The sequence below is a fragment of the Hylobates moloch genome, unplaced genomic scaffold (assembly GCF_009828535.3).
Source record: "Hylobates moloch isolate HMO894 unplaced genomic scaffold, HMol_V3 SCAFFOLD_19, whole genome shotgun sequence".
Lineage (NCBI taxonomy): Eukaryota > Metazoa > Chordata > Mammalia > Primates > Hylobatidae > Hylobates > Hylobates moloch.
This window is the reverse complement of record NW_026652294.1, coordinates 34,311,421-34,331,767: the sequence shown is the minus strand read 5'-3', so window position 1 is coordinate 34,331,767 and position 20,347 is coordinate 34,311,421. Positions and strand designations below refer to the sequence as shown.

The 20,347-nt window shown below is 56.7% G+C and overlaps 3 protein-coding genes across 6 annotated transcripts in view; 2 read left to right on the top strand and 1 right to left on the bottom strand.

Annotated features, from left to right (window-relative positions):
• The window catches only part of RTN4RL1 (reticulon 4 receptor like 1), a 94,532-nt gene extending 93,437 nt beyond the window's left edge, over positions 1 to 1,095 (bottom strand). Inside the window, exon 1 of the mRNA XM_032138331.2 lies at positions 809 to 1,095. Within this exon, the coding sequence (XP_031994222.1) occupies positions 809 to 821 (13 nt within the window). The 5' untranslated portion in view covers positions 822 to 1,095. The remainder of the gene's footprint in view (positions 1 to 808) is intronic.
• A 5,018-nt stretch (positions 1,096 to 6,113) lies between these two features.
• Positions 6,114 to 18,142, top strand: DPH1 (diphthamide biosynthesis 1). 4 transcript variants are annotated; one of them, XM_032138126.2, is made up of 14 exons: positions 6,117 to 6,183; positions 9,505 to 9,657; positions 9,779 to 9,842; positions 11,420 to 11,560; positions 11,666 to 11,787; positions 12,224 to 12,381; positions 12,530 to 12,651; positions 15,128 to 15,196; positions 15,591 to 15,747; positions 15,879 to 15,979; positions 16,474 to 16,552; positions 16,880 to 17,020; positions 17,194 to 17,301; positions 18,028 to 18,142. In XM_032138126.2, exons 1-13 carry the CDS (start codon positions 6,123 to 6,125, stop codon positions 17,281 to 17,283), a joined length of 1,458 nt encoding a protein of 485 aa, XP_031994017.1. In that variant the 5' UTR covers positions 6,117 to 6,122; the 3' UTR covers positions 17,284 to 17,301; positions 18,028 to 18,142. The 4 variants fall into 4 exon arrangements, with proteins under 4 accessions (XP_031994025.1, XP_031994023.1, XP_031994017.1 ...); XM_032138134.2 differs by lacking the exon at positions 11,420 to 11,560 and having other exon boundaries at positions 6,114 to 6,183; positions 12,224 to 12,348; XM_032138132.2 differs by lacking the exon at positions 11,420 to 11,560 and having other exon boundaries at positions 6,114 to 6,183.
• OVCA2 (OVCA2 serine hydrolase domain containing) lies at positions 17,448 to 18,845 on the top strand. The gene is made up of 2 exons (XM_032138135.2): positions 17,448 to 17,657; positions 18,028 to 18,845. The coding sequence occupies exons 1-2, from the start codon at positions 17,474 to 17,476 to the stop codon at positions 18,525 to 18,527; spliced, it is 684 nt and encodes a 227-aa protein (XP_031994026.1). The 5' UTR covers positions 17,448 to 17,473; the 3' UTR covers positions 18,528 to 18,845.
• Positions 18,846 to 20,347: the final 1,502 nt, after the last annotated feature.

The window sequence follows — 20,347 nt, the reverse complement described above, 5'->3', positions numbered from 1 at the left end:
CCAGGGCCCGGGGGACGGCGCCCCGCGTGGCAACCACGTGGGGGCACGGCGGGGCTTCCCCGGTGCCCGCACCAACTTTGCCGCGCTCGGTACCGGGCCGGGCTGCCGGGGCGTCTAGCTAAGGTGGTCGCGAAGCCAGCTGTCCTCAAGTTGAGCTGGGCACCGGTCGCGCACACTGGCGGCACGGCCTTCGCGTCCCTCCGCTCCCAGCATAAGGAAAGTTTAAGGAACTGGACATCAGGCGCTGGCCGCTCCCCACCCTCAGCCGCTGGGTGCCCAGAGCCCATCTCTGGGGATCAGAGCAGGACTGCAGAGAAGACGTCCGCGTCCGGGCCCCGTCTGGGGAGCTAGGGCGCGCGGGGAGTGCCCGGGCCGCGCGGTCACTGACCGCTGGCTGCACAGGAGCGCCGTGCGGACTCGGCCTCCACAAAGCGGCAGAAGCAAGGGCGTGTGCCTGCGCAGGGGATGGAGGCTGCAAGTGCAAAACTTTATCACAGCAAAGCAAAGGTCCCAGGAGGCCAGCTCCCCTTCCACCACCCGCCGCTCACTCTGGTCTCCGACTGACCCCTCCGGGCTGGATCTCTAGGCCTGGCCACTCGATCCATGGAGAAAACCCCGTGTCTCACAACTGGCCGCCGACGGGAGCTGAGCCCCAGCAGCAGCCCCTCGGCGGGTGCGCCTGGCAAAACCCACCAGCCCGCCGGGGGCTACTTCCCGGACCGGGAGCCCCGGCGCCGGGCGGCTCCCGGGCTCGCGGCTCTTTCCGGAGCGCATTCAACTTCAACTTGCCCCTGCGGCTCCAACTCACCTTTGCGAAGCATGTTGGCCACGGGGCCGCCGCTCCGAGGTCGGCCTAGGCGCACTCCCTCCCGGGGTCCAGATTCAAATCCCTGGGCGCCAGCTGCAGCTAATCCGAGCGCGTCGAGGCGGGGGCAAGCCGGGGATCCGCTCGTGCCCGGTGGCCCGGCCCCGCAGGGGCATGGTGAGCTCCAGCCCCGCGCCGAGGGCACCGGCGCCCGCAAGCAACCGTGGTGCTGCCCGGCAGCCCCGCGTGCTTGCTCAGCCCCGAGGCGAGCGGCTTGTTCCCCGGAGCCGGCGGCCTGCTTATGCCACCCGGAGCACTTTGCAGGCGGTTTTGAGGGGGGACGCCGCCCCCTGGCCGGCCGGCCGCAGCCCCCTCCTCTCCGCCCCCTCGGACCACTGCCGCCGCGGCTGCTGCAAAAGGGCGCTCGCACGCACCGCCGAGCTCCGGGGAAAGCGCCCGGCGCGCGTTTGCAGGACCGAGCGATCGGCGGAGCGGGGCGCCTCCCTTCCTCCCCCCGGCTTCCCCCTCCTCTCCTCCTCCCTCCCTCCCTTGTTCGCTAGCTCCCTCCCTCTCGCTCCGCTCCCCGCCCCCGCTCACGGAGCGCCTCCTATACAAAATTTATGAAAGTGCTCTCAGCTCGCGGTGCCGAGCGCCGTCCTATTCCCAGGGCAGCAGCGCTCAGCCGCGCGGCGCCGCCTCCCAAGGTGTTTTCACTGCGTCCGCCCCCGGGGAAGAGCCTCGGCCCGCGTCCGTCCAGGCACCTGCCCCAGTCCCCAAGCCGGTCCTCCGACCGCTCCACGCCCCTCCCCGGCCCCGCAGGCCTCCCGGAGCCCGAAGCCGCAGCCCAGCCCCCGCCCGCTCGCCCTTCGCGGCTGGAGGTCATCGGGAGAGGCGGCTGGGACGCGAGGACCGCCGCCCAGAGTCCGGATCGCGAGTCCGCTCCCTGCCCCGGCTCCTCCCTGGCCAGCGCCCCTTCTCCCAGTCTCGACGGCTCTTCCCCGCACTGAACAGCTCCAGCGAACCCGGCTGCCCCGCACCCCGAGTCCCAGGACACTGTTCTTTTGTGGGGAGAGGAGGGGAGCAAGCATTCGGAAAGGGCCAGCTGCAAATTCCAGGGAGAAGGAAGGACCCGTGTGGGTTCGGGTGGGCTGTCTCCGCCTGGGTGGGGTGTGGGGCGGTCTGTGATCTCCCTTGGTCCACACAGACCCCGCTAGGGGGTTCGCGGAAAATGGGGGAGGCGCCGCTTGGGAAGCGGGTCCCGCAGGGGCCTGTTGAGCTGAGGGAAGAGAAGGTTCGGGCCAGGCGACTTCCTGGGTGGAGGCGGCACCCCCTACTGGCCTGGGATCAGAGGGATTCGGAGGGAAGAAAAAGTGATGGACCAAGGCTGTCATTCAACACATATTCACCGAAGGCTCAGCATGTGTGGGGCACTACTGTTCCTGAAAATTCAGCAGACTTTTTAAAGACTTGTCTTTGCCCTGTCCTCAAGGAGTTTCCATTTTAATAGGGGCCAAATGAGGAAAGTCCAGAGAAGATGGGAAGATTGTGCTTAGAAGAAAAACAAGCAGAGTATTGTTCTGGAGCTCATACGGGGGTAAGGGTGGCAGTCAAGGAAAGCTACTCTGAGCAGGTGACATCCAGGCAGAAATCCAACCGAATCCCTCCTCGTAGGAAAAGGTGACATGATAGGAAGGTCAAAAAGAAGGTCAGGGCCGGGCGCGGTGGCTCACGCCTGTAATCCTAGCACTTTGGGAGGCGGAGGCAGGCAGATCACGAGGTCAGGAGATCGAGACCAGCCTGGCCCGCATGGTGAAACCTGGTCTCTACTAAAAATACGAAAATTAGCCGGGCATGGTGGCAGGCGCCTGTAATCCCAGCTACTCAGGAGGCTGAGGCAGGAGAATCGCTTGAACCCGGGAGGCGGAGGTTGCAGTGAGCCAAGATCGCGCCACTGCACTCCAGCCTGAGTGACAGAGCGAGACTCTGTCTCAAAAACAAAACAGAAGGCCAGGCTGAGCGCGGTGGCTCACACCTGTAATCCCAGCACTTTGGGAGGCCAAGCTGAGCAGATCACTTGAGGTCAGGAGTTCGAGACCAGCCTGGCCAAGGTGAAACCCTGTCTCTATTAAAAATACAAAAATTAGCCGAGCGTGGTGGTGTGTGCCTGTAATCCCAGCTACTTGGGAGGTTACGGGAGAATCTCTTGAACCCAGGAGATGGAGGTTGCAATGAGCCGAGATCACACCACTGCACTCCTGCCTGGGTGACAGAGCGAGACTGTCTCAAAACAAAACAAAACAAAACAAAAAAGGCCAGTCTGACATATTCAGTCATACCTGCATTTGGTGGCACTGAAGCTTCAGATTTGAGCTAAGGCTCTGGGCTTGGACTTCCAAAAGCTTCAGGTGTCGTGGGAAAAGAAAGACCCACAAACCATCTTAAAGTGTGACTGACAGAAGTCACAAAGACTGCGAAAGGGCTCTGCTAGCTCTGCCAGGGGCTACCGGATAATCAGGAAACAGTCACAGAAGAGGTGTTAGGTCTTGGAGTTAGGTCTTGAAGGCTGAGTTCATCACACTAAGAAGGGGGAAGGGCATTCCATGCAGATGATTGAAGATGAGAAGTAACCTTGTTCTGAAGATGAATAAGATTGGTCCTTCCTGAGGACCATGGGCTCACACCTATTATCTCACCACTTTGGAAGGCTGGAGTGGGAGGATCGCTTGAGGCCAGGAGTTTGAGACCAGCTTGGGCAACATAGTGAGACTCCATCTCTATTTAAAAAAAAAAAGTTTAAAGATAAAAAAAGATTGATGGCTGCTACTCTGGGCACACTGCCCATGGCCACAGGAGCAGTTAAACACGAACAAAAAAAGATTGGTCCCTCTTGGGGTAGGAGCAGAAGGTGAGGTATTCCTTCTCTTAGCCACCAGCTGCAAGGCAGTGCTGACCCCACTGCCTGACTTAGCCCTGACAATGGGAGCCTGAGAGGTCCTCTGTCAGTACACCGAGGCCCAAGAGGATGAACAACTTGCTCAGCGTCACATCACAGGTCAGCGATAAAGTGTGGGTCTGACTCATGGCCTGAATGTGGGATAATCCTCCTTCCACCTCCCCAAGCCGCCTCCCCATGAACCCCTAGCCCACAAACTCTAGCATCTCAGGAAAAGTTGGCTGGGGCTGGGCGTGAGTGTGAGAAGCAGAGTTATTTCAGGCCTCAGGAGGGCTGGGTGCTGCCTTGGAGTCCAGCCAGGGGGTGGGGGCGAGTGAAGGCGGGTGTTGTGGTGTACTGTCGGGGTGCACTGTGCCCGCCTTCTTGTCAGGCAGTAATTACTCAGACTGCTGAGTAACTCAGGCAGGGAGACCCCCACAGACAGATGGAGGTGCCCTCAGCCCAAGCTGAATGGCAGCCCCCAATGTCCTGCACCACGGGGTCTTGGAGAAGCATTCTCACATCTGTTCTTCATGTCCAGTTCTCCTAGGCATCATCCGGCTTCCTAATGGGGGCCGGAGCAGCTCATTAGGCACAGTGGATACGGAGCAATGTTACAAGAGGGATGGGACCTTTGCCATCAAACAGGCCCCACCTCTGATGAGGGAAAGGTCCCAAGGGATATGGCGCCTGCTAGGGAGAAGCCATTGCTCAGTTGGAGCCAGTCGTTTCCCCTTGAAACTCCATGCTGCAGCCAGAGCTAAGGCTGTCCACAGGCTGGGCGGTGGTGTCCCGAGAGAGGAGGGGCTGAGCTCCTGGAATTCAGATCTTGCACCCTGGGGATCCAGAGAAGCTGGGGGGAGATGGGAAGGTCTAGTCTGGATGCTTATCGAGTTGAGGGGAGTGTTCCTGGGACCCCCATTGGTCACTTTTCTGTCTAGAGCTACCTGTCCTAAGTGCCTGCGGCCTTAGGGGCACAGCACTGACCCTTGGTGATTGCCCCTCAGCTGCTCACTCCCTGCCTGTCCAGCCATTCCTCCTGTCTGGGCAGCCTCCCAGGCAGGGCCTGTCTCTGGCTGCTTGTTTTCACTTCTCCCTGAACATTAATTAGGGGTTTCCAAGCAGGGAGGGCCTCTGGGGGAGCCCGAGGCCACAGAGCTGACTTAAAGGACCAGCTGTGCTCACAGCACCACCGCAGAGAGAGGAGGAGGATGCCAGGGGGCTGGGTAGACCGTCAGCCCTGAAAGACCATTGTTCCACGGGACAGACTGCTGAGGGCCAGTCCTGCAGGTACTTTGCTCTTCCAAAGGTCAAAGCCGTCTCACTGGCTGTCTTCTCTTTGGGGTCTCTGGAGCTCTGGCCAGTGATCAGGAGAAAGACTAGCCCTGAGGGGCAAGGCAAAGGTTGGCCAGGGTCCAGAAGGGTTAGACATCACAGTCCTCGACTGCCCACCCTCCCAGGAAAGCACCCTCAGGCTGTGGGCCTTCCCCAGAGGGGCAGTTTCTACAGGGTCTACACGGTGGATGATAAAGGCTGGGTGCAGTGGCTCACGCCTGTAATCCCAGCACTTTGGGAGGCCAAAGTGGGAGGATTGCTTGAGTCCAGAGGTTCAAGACCAGCCTGAGCAAAATAATGAAACCTTATCTCTACTAAAGAAAAAAAAAAAGAAAAAAAATTAGCTGAACGTACGCCTGTGGTCCTGGGTACTCAGGGGGCTGAGGCAGGAAGATAGCTTGAGCCCAGAAGGTTGAGACTACTGTGAACCATGATCGCACCACTGCACTCCAGCCTGGGTGACAGACCAAGACTCTGTCTCAAAAAAAAATAATTTAAAAAGGTGGTAAGGGCGATCCAGAAACCTGCACCAAGACTCTCAACTTGGAGCTGGGCTGTTGGTCCCTGAGTTCTGTCCTGCCGGACAGTGGAGTCCCCCTAGGTAGGGAACGTGGCCCCACACGGCGGCCGGGTGACCGACCACTGATTACCAGGAGGGGAGACTGGCAGGGGGGCTCAAGGAACATCTGGTGGGTGTCCCCCTTCACAAGACTCGGCCTGCAGAGTTCGTGCAGGGAGTTCGCACATAGGAGAGCACTGGTCCGGGAGTGCCAGGCTCGTGCCCGGCCGGGGAGAGGAGTGGGAGACTAAGTCGCAGGGTGAGGGCAACTGCCGTAGTCGGGGACCACTAGGGAATCCTGAGTCCCGGCATTCTGGGCTAGGGTGGAGCCCACTATAGCCCCGCCCCCATCTCATCCTTTTTTTTATGGCCCCGCCCAGCGGATATCCCCCGCCCCCGCCCCCGCTGACCGATCGGCGATCGATCGCAATGTCTGCCCTCTCCGCGTTCTTCCAGCGCTGTCTTTTTAGTACCACGTGCGCAGGCAGGTGATGGCGGCGCTGGTTGTGTCCGGGGCAGCGGAGCAGGGCAGCCGAAACGGCCCTGGCAGAGGTGGGTGCTGCAACGCTGCGCCCTCCAGACCTCGCATCTTGGGGCGGGGCCCCCAAATTAGGGACAGGACCACCCCCCTTTAACGGCGGCGGCGCCTTTCTCCGCTAGATCCCGCTGTTAGTCGCTTTGGGCCGCTGTCACCAGCTCGGGGTCGCTGTCAGCTGGAGCCCAGGGGTACCAGTCTTTTGCAGCTTTAGGGCGCGACCGAGAGCGGCCCTTAATCCTCAAATCGGAAACTACAGCCTTGCCTTGGCGGGCAGACGGACGGAGGAAGATTGACGGATAAAATGGACTCGACGGGGAGGGAAAGGGCCAGGCCAGTTGCAGCGGGCATTTTACGAGTGCGCCCTCAGAGAATGCTTTCAGGGAAGAGGCATAAGGTTTCATTCGCCAGGCATTAACTGAGCGCCCACCGAATGCCAGGCCTGCGCTGGGTGCAGGTACTAGAATCAGAGATCTCAGTCTACTGGGGGAATGTTAATGTAAACATATCATAGCCACGTGATAAAGGAGGAGGTGCCTGCTGGTCCCTGGGACACATTGAAGGGCTAATGTTAGCAGTTCCTACACCCCAGCGACCACTAGGGACCTGTCAGAGGAGGATCTGTAATGGGCCTAGGAAGCCTAGGCTGATTGTCCAAGGCTTTTGAAACAACTGACCAAAAACCATAGCAGTGGTAACATTCAAATCTGGTCTCAGAGCCCCAGCCTGCCAGACTAGATCTCCACTGGACCATCCCCACCGCCGCCCACACAGTGGGTGAAGCCTCATGTCTGGGCGGGTCCCTCTTATCATAGTGTGGGGCCCTAGCAGAAGCTGTGGCACATAGTACAGTCTCAATACATATTCGTTGAATAAGTTAATTTCTTGCTTTTTCATATCCTCAGACTGTGTGGCTCCTAAAGAGATAACGGGGTTGAACTAAGCTTAATTGTGGGGGCAGGGCATAGTGGCTTACACCTTTAGTCTGAGCACTTTGGGAGGCTAAGGAGGATTGTGTGAGCCCAGGAATTCCACACCAGTCTGGGCAAGATAGGGGGACCCTGTATGCACAAAAAAATAAAAAATAGCCGTGCATGGCTGAGCACGGTGGCTTACACCTGTAATCCCAGCACTCTGGGAGGCTGAGGCGGGCGGATTACCTGAGGTCAGGAGTTCGAGACCAGCCTGGCCAACATGGTGAAACCCTGTCTCTACTAAAAATACAAAAATTAGCCGAGTGTGATACCACACGCCTGTAATCCCAGCTACTCGGGAGGCTGAGGCAGGAGCAGTGCTTGAGTCCGAGAGGCTGAGGTTGCAGTGAGCCGAGATTGCACCACTGCACTCCAGCCTGGCTGACAGACAGAGTGAGACTGTCTCAAAAAAAATAATAATAATAATTAGCCCTGCGTCTTGGCACATGCCTGTGGTCCTAGCTACTGGGGAGGCTGAGGTGGGAGGATTATCATTTGAGCCCAGGAGGTTGAGGCCGCAGTGGACCATGATTGCGCCCCTGCACTCCAGCCTGGGTGATGGAGTGAGACCCTGCCTTAAAAAATAATAAGCTGAATTGTTTATTCAGCTTATTATTTTTTATCCTACTTAAGAGTAGGATGAGACCAGAGTAAGAGTTGCAGTCTTACTAAGGGCCACGGTTTCCCCTTTACTCCAGGAGTTGTAATTATGTGTACACCTGTCTTTGCCCCCCGAGACTGCTGGTCACTAAGGGACGAGGTCACTTTTCTGTCCTTACGGATACATCCACCACCCTGACTCAAGTGTTCTTTCCATCCTTCCTGGTTTAAGAGTAAGGAGGAGCAATGGGACAGCTAAGTCAGTGAAATGTATGATGTTTATTTCCCTTTTAAATGAGAGGAGGTAAGCGTGAAAGAATGAACAGTGTGGCCATAGTCAGTGGGATTCTGAGTAAGGAGGGCAGGCTTTTAACTTAGTATTCATGTTTAACGGTTTTTTTATAGACCTCATTAGAAGCTCAAAACTTCAAGGTGTCCTCAGGAAGTGGGAGAGGGGGGACATTCTCCCAGGCTGGCTGGGCTGGCTAGACTGACTTAGGTTTTCCACAGGGCTGTTCTCTATCAAGGAGCAGTATATGGACTCAGACTCATTCTTTGCTCCTTAGCCCCTGGTGTCACCTCTGCTCTCCTGAGGAAGAAGGTGAGCCATGTTCTATTCATGGGCTCAAGTCTTCGATTCCCAGTCATTTCACAACGTGGAAATTATACCGGTTACCTTCTGGCTTAATGAATTGTCTCTACCTTCAGGATGAATTCAGTGAGAACAAAAGCTGGGCCAACCCCCTTGGTGTCTGGATCTGGCCCTTAAACTTGGTGGAGTTAACAGCTTAGCTGGGTCTTGTTACCGAACTCAACTTGGGTCTTCCCATCCTCACAAAGCAAAGCCAAACACTGACATTGAGATTTGCAGGGAGAGAACAAGCATTTATTGTAAGGCACCAAGCAAGAAGACTGGGCAGCTAAAGCTTAAGACCTAAACTCCCTGATGGCTTACAAGCAAAGGGTTTTTATTTTATTTTATTTTATTTATTTATTTATTTATATATTTTTGAGATGGAGTCTCGCTCTGTCACCCAGGCTGGAGTGCAGTGGCGCAATCTCGGCTCACTGCAAGCTCCGTCTCCCGGGTTCACACCATTCTCCTGCCTCAGCCTCCCGAGTAGCTGGGGTTGCAGGCGCCCGCCACCACGCCCGGCTAATTTTTTGTATTTTTTGTAGAGACGGGGTTTCCCCGTGTTAGCCAGGATGGTCTCGATCTCCTGACCTCGTGATCCGCCTGCCTCGGCCTCCCAAAGTGCTGGGATTACAGGCCTGAGCCACCGCGCCCGGCTGCAGAGGGTTTTTAAAGGCTGGGCTGCGAGGGATCTTTAAAGTGAATTAAGGGCTGGGGAATTTCTGGAACTTTCTTAACCTATTTGCTGGCTTCAGTCTGTCTGAGGTCTTACATGACAGCAATTAGTTGGCATTTTTCACCTGGTGGGGGGTGGGGGTCCTGGTTTCTGAAAAACAACTTAGGGATATATGTCAAGGTGTTATGTGTAGTTTCTGTGGGAACCAGACATCTCGCGACTCTGACCTGGGTGACTGTTGTTTATTATCTTCTTGTTTAGCAAGTTATTTGCTTCCCTAATTGCTGGTTGTAGGGCTAGCTAAGATGCCTGGGATTTTTCTTGAGATGACTCAAAATTTTTATTTCTATGCTTGAGAGGGGGCACCAGCAGGCCCTGAAAAGGGATCCCTATTCCATCTCAATCTGGCTGCGGCCAAAGACAGACACCAACTCAGGCCTTATATCCATTCTAGGTCAGGCCCCTCGGGGCCGTGTGGCCAATCAGATTCCCCCTGAGATCCTGAAGAACCCCCAGCTGCAGGCAGCAATCCAGGTCCTGCCTTCCAACTACAACTTTGAGATCCCCAAGACCATCTGGAGGATCCAACAAGCCCAGGCCAAGAAGGGTGAGCCCGTGATCATTGAGCTGGGGTGGGGGTGGAAAGGTTGCCTGGCCCAGATGGGACAGTGTCCCCCTTGCAGCCCCTTCCTAGCCCTCCACCTCTCATGTCTCTGCTCGTCTTGCAGTGGCCTTGCAAATGCCAGAAGGCCTCCTCCTCTTTGCCTGCACCATTGTGGATATCTTGGAAAGGTGAGGCTTGGGGCACTGGAGAGGAGGGTGAGCCAGGTTTCCCCCACCCCCTATGCTCATTACCCGGGTGGGTAATGCCCTGGTGGGTAATGCCCTGGTGGCGGGCATTTTTTCCTTCTGAACCTCCACCTTCCCCCTTTCCCTCCCACAACCATACACACACTCAGGGAAAACCCAAAACAAATCTCCCAGCTTGCTGAGAGCCCTGCTTGTCCCTGCAAATCCCCCTCCCCTAAACATTTGGGACAGAGAAAGAAATCAATCCCAGTGTCTTCAAAGCTAGGCCCAGAGCAGGTGGTAGGACCTGGGGAGGAACCTAAGAATTCTCCAAGCTGCCCTGAAATGCACTGAGTGATCAGTAGGAGGTCTGCTGGTGGGGGGCGGCGGGGGGCACCTTTTCCTCAGGCACATTTGGGGAATTAGGGCAACGATGGGTTTGGAGCGGGGAGGTGCCTGGGAGAAGGTATTTAGTTCCTCTACATCCTACCCCTGTCACTCTAAGTTTCTGCAATACAATGAGCCGTCCTTGGTGGGGAGGGTGAGAGCTCAGCCATCTGGAACCAGCACAGGAACAGGGGAGGGGAACGAAGAAAGAGGAGGTCATCTCATGCTGGGAACCTCCCTCCTCCTGTCCCCATCCCTTTTCCTGCCCCCCATCCTCCCTTGTTGTCCTCCCGTCCCTCTCCTTCCTGCCCCCATCCCTCCCCTGCTGCCCCATCTTGTTGCCACAGACTCACTTCCCTGCTCCCACCTTCTTGCCCCTTGGGGATGCTCTCTGGGGCTCAGGCCAATTTGCATACATTTTAATCTATAAAAAATTAAGTGCTCTGGCTGACTCAGACGCCTGGGCTGCATTCTAAGGAGCTGAATAATCTGCTTCTGGGCACAGCCTGATTTGGGGAAGGGGGTGGAGGAGGGGGTGACTAGCAGGAGTTCAGCTCTTCCACTGTCACACCCCAGGGGGAGGATGGGGGGACCCCAGTCACTGAGCCAGGCTCCACGCCCCAAGTGTGAGTCTCTTCCAAGGAAGAGGGGGTTCTCCTCCATTCTAGGGTGAGTTCAGGGGTGCAAGGTCTTCCCCACCCACCCCCTCCCCCAGAGATTCAGGCCTGGCAGCAGTTCCCACGGCAGTGTTCTGGCCAGAGCCTCCTCTTCCTGACGCAGGAGGCGTGTAGGTGGTGCCATGTACTATGGGGAGCTGTGCCTGGGTCCCCCAGTCCAGGGCACCAAGGGCCCTGCCTGTGGTGGGGAGGTAGTGGGGGTCCAGGCGAGAGGGCCCTGCCTGTGGTGGGGAGGTAGTGGGGGTCCAGGCGAGAGGGCCCTGCCTGCGGTGGGGAGGTAGTGGGGGTCCGGGCGAGAGGGCCCTGCCTGTGTTAGGGAGGGAGTGAGGGTCCCGGCAAGAGGGAGGCTGTGTGTATTCATGCAGCCACACCCATGCCCACCACAGCACTCAGCGCGGGAGTGAGGACCTTTGGGTGTGTGTGCATGCTCGTGGCTCTGGGTGGGTGAGTCAGGGCATGGGGCGTCTGTGTTTTGACCCCATGTGTGCTGGACTGAAGGTTGGGGTCCTCCTGCAGCCTGAGCCTGGGTAGAGGAATGAGGGTCCTCATGGAGCAACAGTTCCAGGAGCGGCTGCCAGGCTGGGGGAGGCGGCAGCTGTGCCCCTCCTACTCTTTGTTGGCAGAAGTGGCAGCTGCCAACCCAAGGAACCGGGAGAGGTAGGGAGAGAGGAGTTGGGCCCTGAGACACCCTCCCAGGGTTGGATCTCTCCTCCCTCACTCCCTGTGTCCCTGTCCCACCGTTCCCCACCCCTGCCCCCACAGGTTCACAGAGGCGGAGGTGATGGTGATGGGTGACGTGACCTACGGGGCTTGCTGTGTGGATGACTTCACGGCGAGGGCCCTGGGAGCTGACTTCTTGGTGCACTACGGCCACAGTTGCCTGAGTATGGTGGGGCCAGGACACCTGGACGGTGGCAGGGCTGGCAGGGAGGCAGGCTACACACTCATCTTCCCCATGGCAGTGCCTTCTTGTCCTGCTTGGAGACACGAGGTCCCTCCTGGTTTCTGGGGTGGCCTCTGCCTTCCTGCTCTGCAGGTGAATCTTTCCTTTGGATTTGGTTGCCTTGGCAACCGTGCTGTGTCCCAGATGCAGGTGTTTGAAAGGCTGTTGGTTGTAGAGCAGGCCGGGCCCCGGCCGGGTGACAGAGAAGTCTGATTGAGAAGGAGCTTCTAGGGGACCTGTGACCCCCTCTTCTCCTACTCTGTCCTTTTACCCCCAGGCTGAAGCCACTGGGCCTGGCTGCTCAGAGACCTGAGCGTGGCCAGGCCCTCTGCTGCTCCTGCCTTCCCAAACAGTCCCTGAACTCCTCCCTCCCACAGTTCCCATGGACACCTCTGCCCAAGACTTCCGGGTGCTGTACGTCTTTGTGGACATCCGGATAGACACTGCCCACCTCCTGGACTCTCTCCGCCTCACCTTTCCCCCAGCCACTGCCCTTGCCCTGGTCAGCACCATTCAGTTTGTGTCGACCTTGCAGGTGGGTGGAACGAGGATTCTCGGCCTCCCGCAGGGTGGACAGCGGCCACTCTCCGGCTGTTGCCGGATCCCCAGGTGCTCCAGGCTGTTTCTCAGCCCTGGCTCTCCTGCTCCAGCCACTGGCTTCACTTCCCTCGTCATTCCCACAGGCAGCCGCCCAGGAACTGAAAGCCGAGTATCGTGTGAGTGTCCCACAGTGCAAGCCCCTGTCCCCTGGAGAGATCCTGGGCTGCACATCCCCCCGACTGTCCAAAGAGGTGGAGGCCGTTGTGTAAGTTAAAAATGGGGGCCAAGTAATTCCTAGAGACATGCGTGTACCCTGGGAGGGAGCCTAAGCTTCATCATCCAGGAAAGAAACCAAATCTAATGCTCCTTACCTGTGAGGCCAAGGTCACACTGCAAGGGAGGGACCAAACAGGGAGCAGACCTCAGGTCTACTGTCGCTTTCTCCACTGCCCAGTCCATCAGCCAGAAGGCTGTGCAGGGTGGGGGCAGGAATCAGAGGGCCTGATGGGGGGGTGAGGGTGGGCTGGAAATGGTGGGAATATAATTGGAGAAGATGGATGGGCACGCCCAGGCTGCAGCCCCATTAATTTACCATCCGGACAGCTAACAAGCAGAAGCAGTGTGTCTCCTGCCGCCTAATTATTTTAGGTAATGGAAATGCTTAATGTTGTGTGAATGCAGCCAGCCTGAGAGCCTACAGCTCCCCCGACTGGGACTAGGGAAGGGAGCCCCGTTCTGTGCTAATGGCAGGGAGGGAGGGGCACTCCCTGACTCGGTCCCACCTCTGGGGCTTCAGAGGCTGTTTCCACAGGCCTGACACCCCTGCCCCAGACAGGCCCACATCAGGGCCTTCCCCAGCCCAGACCTGGCAGCCCTGCTCCCCAAGCAGCACTGAGCGGCATTTCCCCTGTGCCGGCCACTCAGTCGCTACCCTTGGGGGCCTCAAAGTGTATGTTGGAGGGAGGGACACGCTGAGTGTTAGCCATTCATCAGAATGAAGTGTGGTCTCCAAGAGGGAGAGAAGGAGCTGCCACAGGCAGGTTATCTTCCACGTTCTGGAGTCTTCGTGGGCTGGGAAGCTCCTGTCAGGGACAGCACGTCTGGGGGCACACTTGGTACAGCCTGGGTTGAGCCTCAGACACACTGCTTCCTAGCTGTTTAATATTAGGCAAGTTTCTTAACATCCCTGAGCCTCAGTTGTTATCTTCTGTAAAATAGGTACACTCTGCGTATCTTGGAGGATTAGTAGATAGGACTGCGTGAACTAATTCACATCAGGTACTTGGTCTATGCCTGGTACATAGAAGGCACAAGTCCAATAAACAGGAGCTGTTGGCCGGGCACGGTGGCTCACGCCTGGAATCTCAACACTTTGGGAGGCCAAGGCAGGAGAATTGCATATGTCCAGGAGTTTGAGACCAGCTTGGGGAACATAATGAAACCCTGTTCTCTCCAAAAAAAAAAAAAGAAAGAAAGAAAAATTAGCTGGGTACAGCGTCCATGCCTGTAGTCCCAGCTCCTCAGGAGGCTTAGGTGAGAGGATCACTTGAGCCTGGGAGGTCGAGGCTGCAGTGAGCCATGATCGAGTCATTCAACCTGGGTGACAGAGTAAGACCCTGCCTCAAAAAAACAAAATGAAAATCTGGTAGCTGTTGTTATAACTCAGTAACTGGCCCCAAGAGCTAGTCTGGGCAGAAAGTAGCCATTGTATGTCCTGCAACCTCATGTACAGCATACACCAGAGGTCCCCAACCCCTGGTCCCATGGCCTGTTAGGAACCCTGCCGCACGGTAGAAGGTGAGGGGTGGGCCAGCCAGCATGACCACCTGAGCTCCGCCTCCTGTCAGATCCGCCGCGGCATTAGATTCTCATAGGAGCTCAAACCCTATCGTGACCTGTGCATGCCAGAGATCTAGGTTGCATGATCTTTATGAGATTCTAATGCCTGATGATCTGAGGTGAGACCAGTTTCATCCTGAAACCATCCCCCAATCCCACCTGTGTCTTCCACAAAAGCTGTTCCCGGTGCCAAAAATGTTGGTTACTGCTGGCGTGGATGACTCCTTGAACACTACTGTCCACATCTGTATTGAGCTTGCAAAGGAGAATCTGTTCCCCAACTTCCAAATGAGGAGCTCTAGAACCCCAGGTGGCCTCACCACGGCCGGGCTGCGCCTTCACTCTTCCCCAGAAGCTTGCGGTGGGACAGTTCTTAGATACTGCATTATGTAAATAGAGGGACCGTAGAGGCATCCAATTCAAACTCCTTATTTCACACATGAGAAAACCAAGGCTCCAAGAGGTGAAATGAAGTCTTGTCCCAGTTTACACAGTCACAGCACAGCCAGCTGTGAACTCAGTCCTCTGGACTTTTTTTTTTTTGAGACAGTCTTGCTCTGTCGCCCAGGCTGGAGTGCAGAGGTGCGATCTCGGCTCACTGCAGTCTCCGCCTCCCGGGTTCAAGTGATTCTCCTGCCTCAGCCTCCCCAGTAGCTGGGACTACAGGCGTCCGCCACCATGCCCAACTAAGTTTTTGTATTTTTAGTAGAGACAGGGTTTCACCGTGTTAGCCAGGATGGTCTCAATCTCCTGACCTCATGATCCGCCCGCCTCGGTCTCCCGAAGTGCTGGGATTACAGGCATGAGCCACCATGCCCGGCCAGCCCTGTCGACTTCTAAGCCAGCGAGTGCCTCTTGTGCTGCCCTAAACCACACTTACAGCCTCCTTTCCACCCCTGCAGGTATCTTGGAGATGGCCGCTTCCATCTGGAGTCTGTCATGATTGCCAACCCCAATGTCCCCGCTTACCGGTATGAGCTGGGCCGGGCTGGGCTGACCAGCTGGTGAGGGGTGAGATTCCTTGCCACTGAGGTCCTCAATTGGTTGCATCCCCCTTTCCTGGCCACTAAGCCACCAGCCCTAAGGATCTGAGGCACTTGGGCCCTGGATCTGGGCATTAGCCCCAGGGCTGCTGTTGCCTACCCGTCTCCTGGGGTTTACACGGAGATCCTAAAGCCGCCCACTCTTGTCTGCTCCAGCTGTGGGACAGATCTTCCTAACGACAATCCCCGCTCTTGCCTCTGTTCCTAATTACCTGCGTGGGGCCTAAAGGTTCGGGAGCCCACGGGGCTGAGTCAGGAGCTGTGTGCATAATAGTGGTCCCGACAGCGGCTGCCACAGTGACCCTGACTGCGTCTTTTCCAGGTATGACCCATATAGCAAAGTCCTATCCAGAGAGCACTATGACCACCAGCACATGCAGGCTGCTCGCCAAGAAGCCATAGCCACTGCCCGCTCAGCTAAGTCCTGGGGCCTTATTCTGGGCACTTTGGGCCGCCAGGGCAGTCCTAAGATCCTGGAGGTCAGTGGGCTCAGGACAGCCTCTGGAGGAGGGGAGTGACTGGGAACACAGCTGGGAAAACCAGTAGGCCACAGGTTCAGCTTTGGCTGCTTGCCCAGGTGACCCCCCACCCTGCCTCCCTCTCCCAACAGCACCTGGAATCTCGACTCCGAGCCTTGGGCCTTCCCTTCGTGAGGCTGCTGCTTTCTGAGATCTTCCCCAGCAAGCTTAGCCTACTTCCCGAGGTGGACGTGTGAGTATCCGCCTGGCTATGACTGGCTAAAGAAGCTTAGAAGCTGGGTCTTGCCAGCTCGTCTTGAAGGCTGGAGCCAACAGGAATTGCTTCCATGGTCATGGAATTTTACTGTTTACAGAGACCTCCCTGGGAGGGCTAACTGGGTCATACCTGCTTTGGGACTTTGGGGCTCAGAGGCAATGGCAACATCACATTTGTCCTTGTGAGATGAGTTTGAGCGGTGGCTGACACCTGCCCTGTACCAGGTACTAAATTTGGTTCTGGGGATACTATCACCAGTGAGCTGCCCTGGAAAGCTCATTGTCGGCAGAGGAAACAGGAGAAAACACACAACAATACAGTATTCCAAACAGCAGTGGGTCACTGTCTTTACTTTAGGATTCATAAAGCTTGTTAATGAATGGGTGTGCTGGGGGCAGTCATGTTCTTCAGCATGCTGCCTGGGAGAGGAGGAGGCCCTTCCTAGGGTCTGACCTGGCTTCCCTTCCCAGGTGGGTGCAGGTGGCATGTCCACGTCTCTCCATTGACTGGGGCACAGCCTTCCCCAAGCCGCTGCTGACACCCTATGAGGTAACACCAAGCTCTGGGAGAGAGTGGGCTTTGGACGTGGTTCTCAAAGGTGAGGTCTGGAGTAGGGTGAGGTCTGGAGTGGAGTGGGGTGGGTGGGCAGCATTTCGTTATGTTCATTGATTCCGGAGTCCGTCTTGATTTCTCCAACGGAGTCACTTCCTAGCTGTGTAGCCTTAGGCAAGGCCCTGAACCTCTCTGAACCACACATTTCCCTTCTGTGGCAGGGGACAGTGTGCCCTTCACAGGCCGTCCTGAGGACTGAATTCAGTAATCCAGGAGCAGAAAAACCCTAGCAAATGTTATCGTCCACTCCCTCCCCTCCCCTAGGCGGCCGTGGCTCTGAGGGACATTTCCTGGCAGCAGCCCTACCCGATGGACTTCTACGCTGGCAGCTCCTTGGGGCCCTGGACGGTGAACCACGGTCAGGACCGGCGTCCCCACACCCTGGGCCGGCCCGCGCGGAGGAAGGTAGGCGGGGGCTTCCAGGAGGGAGGAGAGACCGCGCCTGGGCACTGGCCGCCTCCCTGGCGACACGAGCCGAGGCCGCCGCCCTGCGACCGCGACGGGAAATGCACAGGAGCGGAGCGGAGGGAAATGCAGGGTCGCAGAAGAGAGACCCTGACCAAAGTCTGCGACCTCAGGTGCAGGAGGGGTCCACGCATCCCCCTTCAGCCGCGGCTTGCGAGGACTGCAGCTGCAGGGACGAGAAGGTGGCGCCGCTTGCTCCTTGACACGCTCCCGGGCCTCAGGTATCCGCCCCTGCTCTGGCTGCGTCCCGCCTTTTGCCGTTGTCATGGGAACGCCTTGGCGCTCCGAGGCCCGCCCTCGGGGCGGTGCCGACGTTTGGTTCCGCCCCTTGCATTGTGCTTCCGCTCGGGGAAAGACCGCTTCCGGTGCTTCCGTCGCTCCTTGCCGGGCATAATGGCCGCGCAGCGGCCCCTGCGGGTCTTGTGCCTGGCGGGCTTCCGGCAGAGTGAGCGGGGCTTCCGTGAGAAGACCGGGGCGCTGAGGAAGGCGCTGCGGGGCCGCGCCGAGCTCGTGTGCCTCAGCGGCCCGCACCCGGTCCCCGACCCCCCGGGCCCTGAGGGCGCCAGATCAGACTTCGGTGAGACAAGCCCCGCTCCAGAAATGCACTGTTTTCTCCATCTTGTTTCGTTCTCCTCGACACCCTTCAGCATCCCCCACCCTGCGTCCACCCTCATTCCTCCCACCCAGTCCACACCCTTCATTTCTCGCGGCCCATACCCTCTTTGCTCAAACTGCAGCCTGTCCTCCCAGGCTTCCGCCTTCATCGTCTTCCTCCGCTGTCTCCTGTTCAGGCCAATCCATTACCCCCTCTCTTTTCCCCCGGACTTTCGCCTCGATTCCCTCTCTTTTCCTTTCTGTCATCTCGGACCGTCCTGCCCTTTCTCATTTCTTTCCTTCCTGGAGCCTCCCATGCCCTAATCCCATCCTCTTTCCTCATATCTCTGTAGGGTCCTGCCCTCCAGAGGAGCAGCCTCGAGGGTGGTGGTTTTCAGAGCAGGAGGCCGACGTTTTCTTCGCATTGGAAGAGCCCGCCGTATGCAGGGGCCTGGAGGAATCACTGGGGATGGTGGCACAGGCACTGAACAGGCTGGGGCCTTTTGACGGCCTTCTTGGTTTCAGCCAAGGGGCTGCGCTAGCAGCCCTTGTGTGTGCCCTGGGCCAGGCAGGCGATCCCCGCTTCCCCTTGCCACGGTTTCTCATCTTGGTGTCTGGTTTCTGTCCCCGGGGCATTGGGTTCAAGGAATCCATCCTGCAAAGGCCCTTGTCATTGCCTTCGCTCCATGTTTTTGGGGACGCTGACAAAGTCATCCCCTCTCAGGAGAGTATGCAACTGGCCAGCCGATTTCCCGGAGCCATCACCCTCACCCACTCTGGTGGCCACTTCATTCCAGCAGCTGCACCCCAACGTCAGGCCTACCTCAAGTTCTTGGACCAGTTTGCAGAGTAAAAGATCAAGAAATGTCTCTGCTCCTACATCCAGCCCCTCTTGGGGTAGCCTCCGTCATCCGTGCCCTCCCAGGACTCTGCACTCACTGCTGTGAGTGCGCCTCACCAGGACCAGTTAAGAGACAACCATCAATTCTTGAGACCCAAATTATATGGGCCCTGCCCTGTATTGAAGAAAAGGGGAGCACAAGGCCTTAATGGACATTGACTTGTGAAAACTCAAACATGAATAAGGTTGGAGAGCCCTGGATTAGGGTGACATGGGGAAGGCAGAGGCTGGCACCATGGTGACTGCCACATAATAAAGTGGTGATTGGGATTTTAAGCATCTTTTTCCTGGTATATACAGAAAAACATTTTATAATGGAAGTCGGTTTCTTGGCCATCTACATAGTCTTCTGGGCAGCGCCAAGCAGGGAGGTGTTTCCAGTTGTGAGTTCCGGGACAAGTTCCTGCATGGGTGCACATACTCACACGTTATTGGTGGAAGTTTTAAGTCCCAAACTGAAGGGAAGGAGACCTCGGTGGCACAATCAGGGAGGAATATACACCTGAGGAGTTTTGGGAAGACATCACCTGGCAAGGCTGCCTGAACCACAGTAATTTAGTCTTCCTCTCTCCAGATCACTGAGAGTTGTGTGCTGGTCTTCTCTCAAACCCTGGCTGTGTTCCCTGCTTCTCCCTAAGTGCTCTAACCTCGCTGAACTATGAGTTTGAAGGATGGGTTGATGCCAGACCTTGGGTGGAGGCCAAAGACAGTACAGAATAAATAGCTTCTTCCTAAATTGACCCCATCTTCAGGGTTTCTGAGATTGATGCCATTCCTTAGTGACTACAGCCAAGGCCTAAGCACTCCAGCTGGTTTTCCCTTTGGGTCGTGTAGTTGTTCTTGGATACTTTGAGGATTGCTCACTCTTTTTTTTTTTTGAGACAGGCTCACTCTGTCACCCAGGCTGGAGAGCAGTGGCCAAGATCCTGGCTCACTGCAACCTTGACATCCTGGGTTCAAGCAATTCTATCTCAGCCTCCTGAGTAGCTGGCTACAGGCATGCGCCACCATGCCTGGCTAATTTCTATATTTTTCGTAGAGACAGGGTTTTGCCACGTTGCCCAGGCTGGTCTCAAACTCTTTATCTCAAACAATCCACCTGCCCCAGCCTCCCAAAGTGCTAGGATTATAGGCCTGAGCCACTGCACCTACCTAGGATTGCCCACTCTTTTTTTCTTTACTTTTAAAGACAAGGTCTGACTCTATCACCCAGGCTGGAGTGCAGTGGCACAATCTTGACAGCCTCCCAGGCTCAAGCCATCCATCCTCCCACCTCAGCCTCCCAAGTAGCTGGGGCTGCAAGTGCACATCACCATGCCTGGCTAATTTTTGTATTTTTTGTAGAGAAGGGGTTTCACCATGTTGTGCGGGATGGTCTCCAACTTGTGAGCTCCAGCAATCTACCTGTCCTGGCCTCCCAAAGTGCTGGAATTAACAGGCGTGAGCCACCTCACCTGGCCAACTGCCCACTCTTAACGATTTCCCTCCCATTTCCAGTGCCACCTGACATCCCCCCACCCCACCCCGACACACACACACACACACACACACTCTGTTTTTTGACTTCCTGTCTCTGCAAGACAAGAAGTCTGTTCTTCTGGAAGATCACACCAACTCCTGTTTAGCCCTCAGACATAGATGCCAGGGAGCTAAGCAACTGAGCAGGAATTGTGGTCAGGGACGCAGCACAAATACTCCAGCCCATTTTTCTGACAACCAGATTGATATCCCTTACATTACCGAAAGTTCTAGGTTCCTCACGACAGAGAGTA